Genomic DNA, 16,223 nt, shown 5'->3' on the forward strand with positions numbered 1-16,223 from the left:
ACCTCCCCTCTGTGGAAGGCACTCCAGCACATGGAGGACTCATGATTCTTCTCCATGATACTCTCCATTATCATCCAATCCCCTTAGACAGTTCCTTCCAAGCTGTCGCCGTCCGTCTTTCCCTTTCTGGATACACGTTCTCTCTTTGTACTGTATACATTTCATCGTCCACACCAATGGCACGAGCTCAGCTTCCACCCCTCTATTTGCTGGTTGGGGACTTCAATGCCCACCACCCGCTTTGGGGATCTCCACATCCTTGTCCACGTGGCTCCCTATTGCTAGACGTCTTCCACCAAGCGGATCTAGTTTGCCTCAACACTGGGGTCCCCACGTTTTTGTCTGCCTCCACGACAAATTTCTCTCATTTGGACCTTGCGATCGGTACTGTTCCGCTAGCTCGGCGCTTCGAATGGTTCGCCCTTGATGATACACACTCGAGTGACCACTTTCCATGTGTCCTTAGACTGCAGCCTCAACTGCCATATATGCGCCCGCGACGCTGGAAGTTTGCCCAAGCCGATTGGACACTTTTTTCGTCTCTAGCGACATTCGCTGACCGTCGCTTTCCCAGCGTCGACGATGAGGTCACACATATTACCGACGTTATTCTTACCGCTGCGGAACGTTCAATACCACGCACCTCCGAATTGCCCCGGCGCCCCCCAGTTCCTTGGTGGAACGAGGCATGCCGTGACGCAATCCGTGAGCGGCGACGTGCTCTTCGCATTTTCCGTCACCATCCTACTTTGGCAAACTGTATCCGCTATAAGCAACTCCGTGCGCGATGCCGTCGCGTCATCCGCGATAGCAAGAAGGCAAGCTGGAAATTCTTTATTAGCTCATTTCACACCTTCACTCCCTCCACGGAAGTTTGGAGTCGGCTTCGACGGTTCTCAGGCGCGCCTAGTTTCTCCCCGGTCTCTGGGCTCACTGTCGCGCATGATACCTTAGTGGACTCTGTCGCAATTTCTAACTCATTGGGTCAGCACTTTGCTGAGATTTCGAGCTCTTCAAATTACCCGCCAGCGTTTCTCCCGAAGAAACGTGCAGCGGAAGTGCGACCTCTTGCTTTCTCCTCTCAAAATCGCGAAAGCTACAATACTGTTTTCTCCATGCGGGAACTCCAACATGCCCTCTCTTCTTCTCGCTCCTCCGCCCCTGGATCGGATGGTATCCATGTCCAAATGTTGCTGCATTTATCAACCCATAGTCTGCGTTACCTCCTTCGCCTTTATAATCGAATTTGGACCGACAGTACCTTTCCCAGACGATGGCGGGAAGCTATCGTCGTTCCCATTCCGAAACCTGGAAAGGACAAACATCTCCCCTCTAGCTATCGCCCCATTTCTCTCAAGATTAGTGTCTGTAAGATTTTGGAGCGTATGGTGAATTACCGTTTAGCTTGGTGGCTGGAATCCCGCAGTATTTTAACACCTGCTCAATGCGGATTCCGAAAGCATCGCTCTGCAGTTGACCATCTTGTTGCTCTCTCCACTTATATCATGAACAATTTTCTCCGGAAACGCCAAACGGTAGCAATATTTTTTGATCTGGAGAGAGCATACGATACCTGTTGGAGGACAGGCATCCTCCGCACACTGTTCTCTTGGGGCTTTCGAGGCCGGCTGCCCCTTTTTCTTCGCGAATTTATGGCAGAGCGAACATTTCGGGTGCGGGTGAACACTACCCTCTCCCGTACTTTCTCTCAAGAAAACGGGGTACCCCAGGGCTCCGTGCTGAGTGTTGTACTGTTTGCCATCGCTATAAATCTAATTATGGATTGTCTCCTTCCTGACGTCTCGGGCTCCCTCTTTGTGGACGATTTTGCGATCTACTACAGCTCTCAACGGACCAGCCTTGTTGAACGACGTCTTAAAGGATGTCTCGATCGCCTCCACCCTTGGAGCCTCGAAACCGGCTTCCGTTTTTCTCCCAGTAAGACCGTTTGTATTAATTTTTGGCGACGTAAGGAGTTTCTTCCGCCCTCCTTACATCTAGGTCCTGTCAACCTTCCGTTTTCAGACGTCACTAAATTCTTGGGTCTTATATTTGACAGTAAACTGTGCTGGTCCTCCCACGTTTCCTATCTTTCGGCTCGCTGTCTGCGAACGCTCAACACCCTCCGTGTCCTGAATGGTACCTCCTGGGGAGCGGACCGAGTGGTCCTTCTCCGCCTCTATCGCGCCTTAGTGCGCTCGAAATTGGATTATGGAAGCATAGTCTACTCCTCTGCTCGGCCGTCTATTCTTCGGCGTCTCGACTCTATCCACCACCGTGGATTGCGTTTAGCGTCTGGAGCTTTTTACACTAGCCCTGTGGAAAGCCTTTATGCCGAGACTGCTGAACCTCCGCTGTCCAATCGGCGAGCGGTCCTTCTGAGCCGTTATGCTAGCCATCTGTCTTCCATGCCTGCTAGTCCAGCCCATGACCCTTTTTTCGACGCCTCCTTTGATGTAGGGTATGCAGGCCGCTCCTCCTCCCTACTACCCCCGGGAGTCCGCTTCCGTCAACTGCTCCTTTCTCTTTCCTTCCGCTTTCCTAACACCTTCTTGACAACTTGGGGTACAGCACCGCCTTGGCTGCGTCCCCGGATCTGTCTGCTCCGTGATCTTTGTCAATTTCCCAAGGACGGTATACCTTCACTTGTTTATCGTCGGGCATTTGCTGCTCTATGTGCACAAATGACGGACGCCACATTTATTTACACCGACGGCTCGAAAACATCGTTGGGTGTAGGGAGTGCCTATATTGTTGGCGACGCCCCAAATCACTTTCGGCTTCCCGACCAGTGTTCGGTTTATACTGCGGAGCTTTTCGCTGTTCTCCAGGCTGTCCACTACATCCGCCGCCATCAGCGGATACAGTACGTAATCTGCTCAGATTCTCTCAGCTCTCTCCTCAGTCTCCAAGCTCTTTACCCTGTGCACCCTCTGGTCCACCGGATTCAGGACTGTCTGCGCTTGCTCCACCTGGGGGGCGTCTCGGTGGCGTTCCTCTGGCTCCCGGGACACGCTGGTATCTGTGGGAATGAGGCGGCTGATATAGCAGCCAAGGCTGCAGTTTCTCTTCCTCGGCCAGCTATTCAGTCGCTTCCCTTCATCGATCTACGGAGCGGTTTATGTCGCAAAGTTGCTCATTTATGGCATGCGCATTGGTCAACACTTCCCCGCAATAAATTGCGGGAAGTGAAAGCCCTTCCTTGCGCTTGGACCTCTTCCTCCCGAACGCGTCGTCGGGAGGAGGTAATTTTAGCTAGACTCCGGATAGGGCACAGTCTTTTTAGCCATCGACATCTTTTAAGCGGCGATCCTCCCCCACTCTGTCCCCACTGCTCTCAGCTGTGGACGGTACGACACCTTTTAATTGAATGCCCCTATTTTAATCCGTTACGCTCCCGTCTACAGCTATCGCCTGATCTATCGTCGATTTTAGCAGATGACACGCGCTCAGCCGACCGCGTTCTCCAGTTTATTAGTGACAGTGAAATGACGCCAGTCATTTGAAGTTTTATCGGGGACCATCAACCCCTCTCTGTAGTGGAATTTTAAGCCTTGTTTCTGCTTTTAGTGTCCAATTTTTTGAGTTTCGTTCCCATTTTTGCTGTTTTCAATTTTCAGTTTTTATTCTTTCCTCAGTCACGGACCGGGCGCTAATGACCTTAGCAGTTTTGCGCCCTAAAACCAAAATAAAAAAAAAAACTCCATCTCTCTCGACTTCTGCCCAAAAACGGAAACGTGACCAGCTACCAGTGACAAAAGTACTACCGCCTGCCCCACAGTTCCTCGTCGTTTCTCGATCGGAGGACGGAAAGGATTTTTCCTCTGTCAACCCTTTCGTTATCCAGAAGGGCGTCGATGCCATAGCCGGATCTGTCAAATCTTGTACCAGGTTGCGTAACGGTACCTTATTACTCGAAACTGAGAGCGCCTTTCAGGCACAAAAACTGCTTCGGGTCACACTCCTGTACACATTCCCTGTCCGGGTGGAGGCTCACCGAACTTTGAATTCGTCTCGTGGTGTGGTCTATACTAGATCCCTCGACGGCTTGACTGACGAGGAGATTCAATCTTTCCTCGCTGAGCAGGGCGTGACGGCTGTCCATAGGGTCATGAAAAAGGTCAACAATGACCTCGTACCGACCCGGACACTTATCTTGACCTTCGATAGTGTTCAGCTGCCATCGCGCATCAAAGTGGGCTACGAGGTTATTTCTGTTAGCCCCTGTCCCGACACCTACGCGCTGCTACCAGTGTCAGCGTTTCAATCACACTCGCCAGTCTTGTTCCAATGCGGCTAAATGTCACTTGTGGCAGGGATGCCCATCCACCTCCGTCTCCTCGTTGTCAACTGTCAGGGTGACCATGCCGCATCCTCCCGCGACTGTCCTGTCTATAAGGAAGAACGCTGTATCCAAGAAATTCGGGTCAAAGAGAAAGTGTCCACCTCGGCTGCTCGCAAGCTATTGGCTAGTAGGAAGCCCACGCTGCTCCCAGCGGGGAAATACAGTACTGTCCTCGCCTCTCCTCGGACTACCAGGGAGGTGGCAACCCAGACATGCGATCTGACCTTCAGCACCACGGTCGTCCGTTCGGCCAGTGCTAAGATCGCGCGGTCGACGTCTCCTCTTCCTCCCATCACACCACAGACACCAGCCCCTTCATCAGCTTCTGCTAAGACGAAGACCCAGAAGTCAGATGCAAGTCCTCCAAGAAGGAACCGTCCCGTGCAGACTTCCTACGTACCTCGACCTCCCAGCCTTCGACCGGTACTTCCACCAAACGACCTTCCAAGAAGGCTAATAGGAAGCACAGTTCTCCTTCTCCGCCACGGCGCATTTCTTCTCCTGCGCCACCCAGCGGTTGCCGCCCCAGGCCGTCATCCGTTTCGCCTGGCCGCACCGCTGGTAGCCGAACATCTGGCCGTTCACCGGCGGAGGAAGCTCCCCCTCCCGGCCATCTTACCAAGATGGCCGATGAACCTATAGACCCAATGGACGATGACTGTCCGCTTACTGATTGCGGCGGCAGTGCTCGCTCGAAGCCCGGCCTTCGAGGTGACCCCTTCATTCATCTTCCTTTTCTTCTCACGATGGCACTTATTAACTGGAATGTTCGCAGCATTCGCTCCAACCGAGAGGACTTGAAGTTGCTGCTCCGCTTGCACCGTCCGCTCGTCGTAGCCCTCCAGGAAACGAAGCTTCGCCCATGTGATCAAATTGCCTTGGCACACTAAACCTCTGTGCGTTTTGACCTACCCCCTGTGGTAGGTATCCCAGCTCATGGAGGGGTTATGTTGCTGGTCCGGGATGATATTTACTACGATCCCATCACGTTGCACACCGGCCTGCAGGCAGTAGCCATCCGCATTACTCTCCCCACTTTTAAATTTTCCATTTGTACCGTTTACACTCAGTCGTCTGCCGTTACCAGGGCAGACATGATGCAACTTATTGCTCAGCTACCTGCACCATTTTTGTTAACTGGAGACTTCAATGCCCAACATCCCCTTTCGGGCTCTCCAGCATCCTGCCCGAGGGGCTCCCTGTTAGCAGACCTTTTCAATCAGCTCAATCTTGTCTGCCTCAATACTGGCGCCCCTACTTTTCTTTCGGACACATCTCACACCTATTCCCATTTAGATCTCTCTATATGTACTCCCCAACTTGCACGCCGGTTCGAGTGGTATGCACTTTCTGATACATATTCGTGCGACCACTTCCCGTGTGTTATCCATCTCCTGCAGCTTACCCCCTCTCCGTGCTCATCTCGTTGGAACATCTCCAAAGCAGACTGGGGGCTCTTCTCTTCCAGGGCGACCTTCCAGGATCGAACATTCCCAAGCTGCGATAGTCAGGTCGCACACCTCACGGAAGTAATTCTCACTGCTGCTGAATATTCCATCCCTGACACTACTTCTCCACGTCGCGTACCGGTCCCCTGGTGGACCGCAGCATGCAGACACACTTTACGTGCTCGTCGACGTGCTTTACGCACCTTTAAACGCCACCCTACAGTGGCGAATTGTATCAATTATAAACGATTACGTGCACAGTGTCGTCGTATTATTAAAGAAAGCAAGAAAGCCAGCTGGGCTGCTTTCACAAGCACCTTCAACAGTTTTACTCCTTCTGTTGTCTGGGGTAGCCTGCGCCGGCTATCTGGCACTAAGGTCCACTCACCAGTTTCTGGCTTGACGGTCGCGAATGACGTCCTTGTGGCCCCTGAGGCTGTCTCCAATGCCTTCGGCCGCTTTTTCGCAGAGGTTTCGAGCTCCGCTCATTACCACCCTGCCTTCCTCCCCCGCAAACAGGCAGAGGAGGCTAGGCCACCTAACTTCCGCTCCTTGAATCGTGAAAGTTATAATGCCCCATTCACCATGCGGGAACGCGAAAACGCACTTGGCCGATCACGGTCCTCCGCTCCAGGGCCTGATTCTATTCATATTCAGATGCTGAAGAACGTTTCTCCTGCGGGTAAAGGTTTCCTTCTTCGTACTTATAATCGCATCTGGATTGAGGGATATGTTCCCGCATGCTGGCGCGAGTCTATTGTTGTCCCGATTCCTAAGCCGGGGAAGGACAAGCACTTGCCTTCCAGTTATCGACCCATCTCGCTTACCAGCTGTGTCCGTAAAGTGATGGAGCGAATGGTTAACTCTCGATTGGTTTGGCTGCTCGAATCTCGACGCTTGCTTACCAGTGTACAATGTGGATTTCGTAGGCGCCGCTCTGCTGTTGACCATCTGGTTACCTTGTCGACCTTCATTATGAATAACTTCTTGCGGAAGCGCCCGACCGCGGCTGTGTTCTTTGATTTGGAGAAGGCTTACGACACCTGTTGGAGGGCGGGCATTCTCCGCACCATGCATACGTGGGGCTTTCGCGGTCGCCTCCCTCTTTTTATTCGTTCCTTTTTAATGGATCGACAGTTTCGGGTACGTGTGGGTTCTGTCCTGTCAGACACCTTTCGCCAGGAGAATGGGGTGCCACAGGGCTCAGTTTTGAGCGTCGCTCTCTTCGCCATCGCGATCAATCCAATAATGGATTGCCTCCCAGCTGATGTATCAGGCTCCCTTTTCGTGGACGATTTTACCATCTATTGCAGCGCGCAGCGTACGTGTCTCCTGGAGCGCTGTCTTCAGCGTTCTCTTGACCGTCTTTACTCCTGGAGTGTCGCCAATGGCTTCCGTTTTTCTGCCGATAAGACGGTCTGTATTAACTTCTGGCGCTACAAAGAGTTTCTCCCACCGTCCTTACGACTCGGTCCCGTTGCTCTCCCATTCGTGGAGACAACAAAATTATTAGGTCTTACATTTGACAGGAAACTTAGCTGGTCTCCACACGTCTTATTTGGCTGCCCGTTGTACCCGTTCTCTAAATGTCCTCCGTGTTCTCAGTGGTATGTCGTGGGGAGCGGATCGAACCGTCCTACTTCGCCTATATCGGTCGATCGTCCGCTCCAAGCTGGATTATGGGAGCTTCGTATACTCATCTGCACGGCCATCCATCTTACGCCGCCTCAACTCCATACAACATCGGGGTTTACGACTTGCGATCGGAGCGTTTTATACTAGTCCCGTCGAGAGTCTTCATGCTGACGCTGGTGAGTTGCCACTCACCTACCGGCGCGATATACTGCTTTGTCGGTATGCCTGTCGGCTACTGGCAATGCCCGACCACCCGACTTATCGTTCCTTTTTTGATGACTCTCTCGACAGTCAATACGGGTTTTATGTCTCCGCCCTGCTACCCCCTGGAGTTCGCTTTCGTCGCCTCCTTCAACACCTTAATTTTTCACTCCCTGCCACCTTTTGAGTGGGCGAGAGCCACACGCCACCTTGGCTCCAGGCTCAGGTTCGCGTCCACCGTGACCTCTGCTCGCTCCCGAAGGAGGTTACCCCCGGTTCAGTCTACCACTCCCGTTTTGTCGAACTTCGTTCGAAGTTCATTAATATGACCTTCATTTATACAGATGGCTCTAAGACCAATGACGGGGTCGGTTGTTCTTTTATTGTCGGGGCACAAAGTTTCCAATATCGGCTCCATGGCCATTGTTCGGTCTTCACAGCTGAGCTCTTTGCCCTCTACCAGGCTGTCCTTTACATCTGCCGCCACCGACATTCTGCATATGTCATCTGCTCCGATTCCCTGAGCGCTATCCAGAGCCTCGGTGATCAGTACCCGGTTCACCCTTTCGTGCACCGGATCCAACGCTCTCTTCAGCAGCTGGTGGACGTCGGTTCTCCGGTTAGCTTTATGTGGGTTCCTGGCCATGTCGGTATCCCTGGGAACGAAGCTGCAGATGCCGCGGCCAAGGCTGCGGTCCTCCAGCCTCGGACAGCTTCTTGTTGTGTCCCTCCGTCAGATTGTAGCAGGGTAATTTGTCGGCGCATTGTATCGCTGTGGCATGCCGATTGGGCTGCACTTCCAGACAACAAGCTTCGGGCCTTGAAAGCTCTTTCCGTGTTTTGGACGTCCTCCTCACGCCCTTCTCTGCGGGAGGAGGTAGTTTTAGCCCGGTTGCGAATTAGCCACTGCCGGTTCAGCCATCGCCATCTGCTGACGGCTGCGCCGGCGCCGTTCTGCTCATGTGGGCAATTGCTGCCGGTTCGCCACATTTTAACGTCGTGTCCGGATTTTAACACCCTGCGTCTCGATCTTGGCCTGCCATGTACTGTAGAAGCCATTTTAGCGGATGACCCACGAGCAGCTGCTCGCGTTCTTCATTTTATCAATTTGACAACCCTCTCAAAGGACATTTGATTATGCTGTTTTCTTTTTTAATCCTATGCCTGTCAGTATGTCTTTCATCGTGTTTTCCGTTTCGTTGCTGTTTTAAACTTGACTCGCGGTGCATTCCTAAAGTAGTCTGGGTGCTAATGACCGTTGACGTTGTGCGCCCTAAAACCACAAAAAAAAATACCCATCAAAGTCGCTGATAACAAAGGCATTGAGCACATTATAATTGATTTTTCTTACGCAAACATTTACCCAGTGTTGTTAAAATAAATCTAGGGTACTCGCCATAGCAGCGTGTTACTTCTATTATATGTAAAAATGAAGTAATGGTAGCATTCTTTCTAAATCCACAGCATTACGAGGCGTCTGACACTACAGGATGTCGAATATCCTGCCTGCAGCCTCTAGTAATCTGTTACATGAGGAGATAGAACCGGACTTCCTATGCCCACTGTGTGATTATGACACAGAATGGTTCTGCCAGTGTGACTCCATGAAGGTTCCTGCGCTGTCGCCGCAGCGCGACTCCACGAAGGTTCCTGCGCTGTCGCCGCAGCGCGACTCCACGAAGGTTCCTGCGCTGTCGCCGCAGCGCGACTCCACGAAGGTTCCTGCGCTGTCGCCGCAGCGCGACTCCACGAAGGTTCCTGCGCTGTCGCCGCAGCGCGACTCCACGAAGGTTCCTGCGCTGTCGCCGCAGCGCGACTCCACGAAGGTTCCTGCGCTGTCGCCGCAGCGCGACTCCACGAAGGTTCCTGCGCTGTCGCCGCAGCGCGACTCCACGAAGGTTCCTGCGCTGTCGCCGCAGCGCGACTCCACGAAGGTTCCTGCGCTGTCGCCGCAGCGCGACTCCACGAAGGTTCCTGCGCTGTCGCCGCAGCGCGACTCCACGAAGGTTCCTGCGCTGTCGCCGCAGCGCGACTCCACGAAGGTTCCTGCGCTGTCGCCGCAGCGCGACTCCACGAAGGTTCCTGCGCTGTCGCCGCAGCGCGACTCCACGAAGGTTCCTGCGCTGTCGCCGCAGCGCGACTCCACGAAGGTTCCTGCGCTGTCGCCGCAGCGCGACTCCACGAAGGTTCCTGCGCTGTCGCCGCAGCGCGACTCCACGAAGGTTCCTGCGCTGTCGCCGCAGCGCGACTCCACGAAGGTTCCTGCGCTGTCGCCGCAGCGCGACTCCACGAAGGTTCCTGCGCTGTCGCCGCAGCGCGACTCCACGAAGGTTCCTGCGCTGTCGCCGCAGCGCGACTCCACGAAGGTTCCTGCGCTGTCGCCGCAGCGCGACTCCACGAAGGTTCCTGCGCTGTCGCCGCAGCGCGACTCCACGAAGGTTCCTGCGCTGTCGCCGCAGCGCGACTCCACGAAGGTTCCTGCGCTGTCGCCGCAGCGCGACTCCACGAAGGTTCCTGCGCTGTCGCCGCAGCGCGACTCCACGAAGGTTCCTGCGCTGTCGCCGCAGCGCGACTCCACGAAGGTTCCTGCGCTGTCGCCGCAGCGCGACTCCACGAAGGTTCCTGCGCTGTCGCCGCAGCGCGACTCCACGAAGGTTCCTGCGCTGTCGCCGCAGCGCGACTCCACGAAGGTTCCTGCGCTGTCGCCGCAGCGCGACTCCACGAAGGTTCCTGCGCTGTCGCCGCAGCGCGACTCCACGAAGGTTCCTGCGCTGTCGCCGCAGCGCGACTCCACGAAGGTTCCTGCGCTGTCGCCGCAGCGCGACTCCACGAAGGTTCCTGCGCTGTCGCCGCAGCGCGACTCCACGAAGGTTCCTGCGCTGTCGCCGCAGCGCGACTCCACGAAGGTTCCTGCGCTGTCGCCGCAGCGCGACTCCACGAAGGTTCCTGCGCTGTCGCCGCAGCGCGACTCCACGAAGGTTCCTGCGCTGTCGCCGCAGCGCGACTCCACGAAGGTTCCTGCGCTGTCGCCGCAGCGCGACTCCACGAAGGTTCCTGCGCTGTCGCCGCAGCGCAGTCCTACGAAATATCAGAGCAGCTTCAAACCAGCATCACATACATTGCATTTACAGGTTCCAAATCCGAGCCCACAGCGTCCATTGATAACAATAGAGAGCGATTTGCTGGCTGCAGAATACCAAGAGATGTCAATCCAACAGTGCCCATCTCTGCTCTCACCTATCTGTCCGACCACGCCGAACACGCCTATTTCGCCAATTGCACTGATTCCACGTCGTCGATGGTTGTAACTTCTGCAGCACCTGCAGTTTTCTGGTGGTAATAAATTTTAAATGTTTAGTAATTGTCTTTACTTCTAAGGTGTCACTAAATGATGGTTGACATGTATTACCAGTGTCTGCTACTCAAGAGTGCAGCATGAAACCTTCTCGGCCCAGCAGATGGGACTCACAAGAATGATTCTCTTGTAGTTATTGCATTGTGAAGTCACTTCTAGGTCCACATGTATCGTAATGGGGTATTAGCTGGCTGCCAGATCTGCACATACCCAAGTTTTTGCTGTTTTCCACAGCAAAAATTTGGGTTCTGTGCAGATTTGTTCCAGTGGAGAAGTTGCAATAGCTAAAGTTGGCTCTTCTGCAGCCATTACAGAGTTCCACAATTAGTGTGATAAGTGACAACGTTGTACCTGAAGGTGGCTTCCATTAGAAGTGTAAACTTGAAGTAGGAAGTTTCACTTCGTTATTCTAGCTAATTGGTCTAGGTAAATTTCGTAGTTACGAACGCACAACCTCTGCCACCGTGTGGGCTCGTGCGTTTTTCAGGCTGTCAAATGAAGCTTATATTATATGTGATTATCATGAGATTTGAACAGCTTTAGTTTATAATTGCTACTGACAGCCCCATCGCCAACTGATCTGATAACCTTCCTCCAGCTTTGGTCAGTTACTTGGTTCTAGTTTTCAAAATGATCTGCATAGACGGGCCAGTATGAGCAGTAAAATGGTGGTAATCACTCGCCTGATAACATAAACGAATATCTAAATCCACGACACTCGACTCAATCCCAAACTTGTTATGGTAATATTCACTGTTGCCTCGTTTGGAGATCAGCGTCCTCTTTCAGTAGGGAGGGCTTGATTGAGAGCAATGTTTTGAGATGAGGTACGTATAAATTGCCTGAACATACTGGAACACTAGGAAAGCACACATACGAAGTGGCTAACGTGCTCTGCAGTCCCTAGAACTGAGCTCTCTTCATGGTAAAATATTCGGTAAAATGGTTCGTAAGCCTTCACTAGTAAAATATGCTGACGAAGGACGTGACTGATAGATAAGGCGCTATTGTCTGACAAAAATGCACTAACGCAACTTGATCCATTAGCTATCTCATGTCACACGAAGAGCAAGTTCCTTTACTATCATAATAAATTTCAAGTATTCATGCCTGCTCTGGGAGTAATGTCAATAGCGTTTCATAAGCTCCATACGTTGGTTCAGCTCTGCTGAAATGTTATCACGTAAGACATCAACCTGTGCTGGCCGGATTCGAAATTGCGAGAATCCATTGTCCCAAAACAATGCTCGTAAGTACTCCGCACGACGTCTTTGATTTCGAGGTGTTCGGCGTAACTACAGAAAAATGTAACAAGGAACATTATAATCTCCTCTCGAGATACCCACCAGGATCGCGAGGTTGGTAGGAATTCGCATAGATTAAGGTGTACCACGAAGAGAAGCTGAGAGTGTCTCAACAGAATAGCAGCAAAAGTGAGTCACGATACATAAGTAAATTCTCCAATTGTAATGGAAAATACGAACGACTGTACAAATAGTGGAAGGAGATGAAATTTTAACTTAGTCAGGATAGGTATGATAGCATGTTACGTAAATATTGGTCGTGATAGTGCGACTGAAGAATGAAATTCTTGATAGCAAGGGCGCCCATACCGGAGGCAAAGGGGGCTGCGAGCCCCACTAGCTCTCAGGAATAGGTAAAAAATTGTATATAAGAGTTTTTCTTCCAAGAAAATGATTTAAGAATATACTAACGCACATTTTTTAGTAGGGTCTTCATTACTGAAAATCCCCCTGCGGGTCCGGGGTAAGAATAGGCCCGAGGTATTCCTGCCTGTTGTAAGAGGCGACTAAAAGGAGTTTCAACCGTTTCGGCCTTCCATGTGATGGTCCCCCTTGGGGTTTGGCCTCCATTTTTCAAAATTCTACAGAAGAGCTTTTTCGGGAAGGACGCCTTACGTGGTGTACCACTGGTCCTCAGTGCACTAAGACCTTGGCACTCAGCATTGTACCGGCGTTGTAACCATACACACTATTCCTCAAATTGGGCCTAAACGACTGATGGGTTGTACAAGTTACGCCCATAGTGCGTCCCCATCTGCACCTACGATCATGATGGACTTTCCATGGCACCAGAAATCCAGCTCGGTAGCCAGCCCGTTGTGGTGGGGTCGTCATGTACCCTCTAGGTTGTAGCCCCCTGACAACACAGGGATCGTACTGCCGATACCTGAGCTGCACCCTCCCCACGTCGGCCAAGGAGTAGATGCCCGTCTCCCTTGGGCATCAGGACTCCCGGCAACGGTCATCCTGCCAGGTGGCCCTTGCTGAGGCTGGGTGGCGCCCGTGGGGAGAGCCCCTGGTCGGAGTGGGTGGTATCGGGGCGGACGTTTCGCAGATGAAACGTCAACACGTATCAGGTCGCTCTGCGGCCGAGTCTTTTAAAAAGAAAGGTACTGTCTCTGGTTCTGGTTCTCCTGCCCTTTCCCCCTTGGCCACTCCCTGGGAGGAGGGACAGGCCCGCCGGCTTGGGGCGAAGTACTTCCCCCGCTATTTGGTCTGTTCTCGAACCGATGGAGGGACGTTCGCCACCTCCAAGCCCACATTGAGGACATCTTCGGGGAAATCGAGGCTCTCAGCAAGATGCGTTCAGGGTCCGTTCTTATCAAGACCACCTCTGCCACACAGTCGGCGGCGCTCCAGGCGTGCGACCGCCTAGGGGACATCCCAGTGTCCATTGTCCCGCATCTGGCACTAAATAGGACGCAGGGGGTTATTTTTCATCGTGACCTCCTGCTACAATCTGATGAGGAGCTCACGGCCAACCTGGAGCGCCGAGGCGTGCATTTCGTCCGGCGCGTCCAGCGCGGCCCCAAAGACCGTTGCATCGACACTGGGGCCTTTATCCTCGCCTTCGAGGTGGACGTTTTCCCGGAGAAGGTAAAGGTGATGTGCTACCGGTGCGACGTGCGACCCTACGTCCCGCCTCCTATGCGCTGTTTTCGGTGTTTGCGCTTTGGGCACTTGTCGTCACGGTGTGAGGCTAAGCCCCTTTGTGGCGATTGTGGACGTCCTCTTCGTGAGGAACATACATGCACCCCACCACCTCAGTACATTGTCCTGGCATCCACTCGCTTAGATCCTCAGACTGCCCCGCATATCAGAAGGAGAAGAAGATACAAGAACTCAAAACTTTGGATCGGCTCTCTTATTCTGAGGCCAGGAAGAAGTATGACCGCCTCCATCCCGTGCAGTTGACCACTTTGTTTGCCTCAGTTGTGTCCACTCCTTCCGCGGTATCCTCACCCCTATAGTGTCCCCCCTCCGCCCATCAGGGGGCTCTGCCTCCGCCTCCCAAATCCCTCCCTTCCAAATCCTCACTCCCCGTGGCCCCCGCCCCCTCTGCCCCAGGGGCCACCCTTCCTCCTCCTCCTCCTCCTCCTCCTCCTCCTCCTCTCCCCCCGCCACCTGTGAAGCGATCCTCTTCTCAGGCATCCATCGGGGAAACGTTCCGGACCCCAGATTCCGAGGTCCGGCGTTCCAAAACGGACCCCGCGCGTGAGGACCTTCTTCGGGTCCAGCCCACCATCCCTGTGCCGCCTCGGCCTTCCAAAAAGGCCTCCAAGAAGTAGTCTCTATTCCCCTCTCCACCCCGGCGCATTTCGTCTGACACTCCATCCGTGAGTCGCTGCTCCCGGCCGTCCTCAGTTTCGCCGGGACGCTCTGCTGCCAGGCGCTCAGCTGGCCTCTCGTCGGCAAATGATGCTGCCCCTCCTACACAACCAGGGAATGCGGCCGCAGTTGGCGACGACTCGATGGAACCGGATCCGCCTCCAGCCGGTTGTAGCGTTGTTCCCTCGAAACCTGGCTCTCCACGGCCGTCGAGGTGACCAGCTCTTCCCCCGTCTTGTTCCCCCTCTTTTTTGACTAGCGATGGCCTTGGTACATTGGAACATAAGAGGTATTCGATCTAATCGGGAGGAATTACAACTGCTCCTCCACCTGCACTGTCCGCTCGTCCTTGGACTCCAGGAAACCAAGTTCCCCCCTGCGGGTCCGGGGATTAGAATAGGCCCGAGGTATTCCTGCCTGTCGTAAGAGGCGACTAAAAGGAGACCATCCCCCTCACGGGGGTAGTTAGCGCCTGCGTCCGGAGACGGACGGTTTCCCGACCTATAATCGTGGTCTTTTTGGTTTTTCACTTCTCGTTTCTTCATTCCTTTTGTTGGTTCCTTTCTTTGCTCTTCTCCACTTCACTGTCTTCCTTACTCTTTCCCTTGACTTCTCCTTGCCTTCTCATTGCCTTTTTCTCCTTGCCTTCTCATTGCCTTCTTCTCCTTGCCTCCTTCTCCTTGCTTTCTCATTGCCTTCTTCTCCTTGCCTTCTCTGGTCTCCGCCTCGGCGTTTGAGACAGTCTGTCCTCTTTCTCCCTCTCTTCTTTTTCCTCTTCTTCCTTCCTCCCTGTGCGTGTCTGAAGGCCGACCCACGCGTTCGCACGCGTAGCCGGTGACGGGGTAACGCGTAAGTCCCCGCCCTGGGTAGACAAGTAAGGCACGCGCGTACCCCCTGGTAAAGGCCAGGCCCGGGGAGGGGTGATTGCCTGAGCTGATACCTTCTGACCATGCCGATTGGTCCCTCCGTCTGTTTCTCGGGAGGTGTGACCTGAGGTGTAAACATTCACCTAAGGCGGGAGTGCCCTCTGAGAGGGTCCCCACAAGGAAGGAGCGCGCCATCGGAGACGCTGGCAATCATGGGGGATTCCTCCGCAATGGATTCTACTCCATCGCTTTCGACTTCGACCCACAAACGGAAACGTGACCAGCCAACAGTGACAAAAATACTACCGCCTGCCCCACAGTTCCTCGTCGTTTCTCGATCTGAGGAAGGAAAGGATTTTTCCTCTGTCAACCCTTTCGTTATCCAGAAGGGCGTCGATGCCATAGCTGGATCTGTCAAATCTTGTACCAGATTGCGTAACGGTACCCTATTACTCGAAACTGAGAGCGCCTTTCAGGCACAAAAACTGCTTCGGGCCACACTCCTTTACACATTCCCTGTACGGGTGGAGGCTCACCGAACTTTGAATTCGTCTCGTGGTGTGGTCTATACTAGATCCCTCGACGGCTTGACTGACGAGGAGATTCAATCTTTCCTCGCTGAGCAGGGCGTGACGGCTGTCCATAGGGTCATGAAAAAGGTCAACAGTGACCTTGTACCGACCCGGACACTTTTCTTAACCTTCGATAGTGTTAAGCTGCCATCGCGCATCAAGGCGGGCT

General features: G+C 53.4%; 1 protein-coding gene across 1 annotated transcript; it reads left to right on the forward strand.

Moving 5' to 3' along the window:
- The first annotated feature begins 9,119 nt into the window (after window positions 1-9,119).
- LOC126249156 (neurofilament heavy polypeptide-like) lies at window positions 9,120-10,937 on the forward strand. The gene has a single exon (XM_049950812.1). It carries the CDS (start codon window positions 9,120-9,122, stop codon window positions 10,935-10,937), a length of 1,818 nt encoding a protein of 605 aa, XP_049806769.1.
- The last annotated feature ends 5,286 nt before the right edge of the window (window positions 10,938-16,223 follow it).

The sequence above is a fragment of the Schistocerca nitens genome, chromosome 3, assembly GCF_023898315.1.
Source record: "Schistocerca nitens isolate TAMUIC-IGC-003100 chromosome 3, iqSchNite1.1, whole genome shotgun sequence".
NCBI classification, from domain to species: domain Eukaryota; kingdom Metazoa; phylum Arthropoda; class Insecta; order Orthoptera; family Acrididae; genus Schistocerca; species Schistocerca nitens.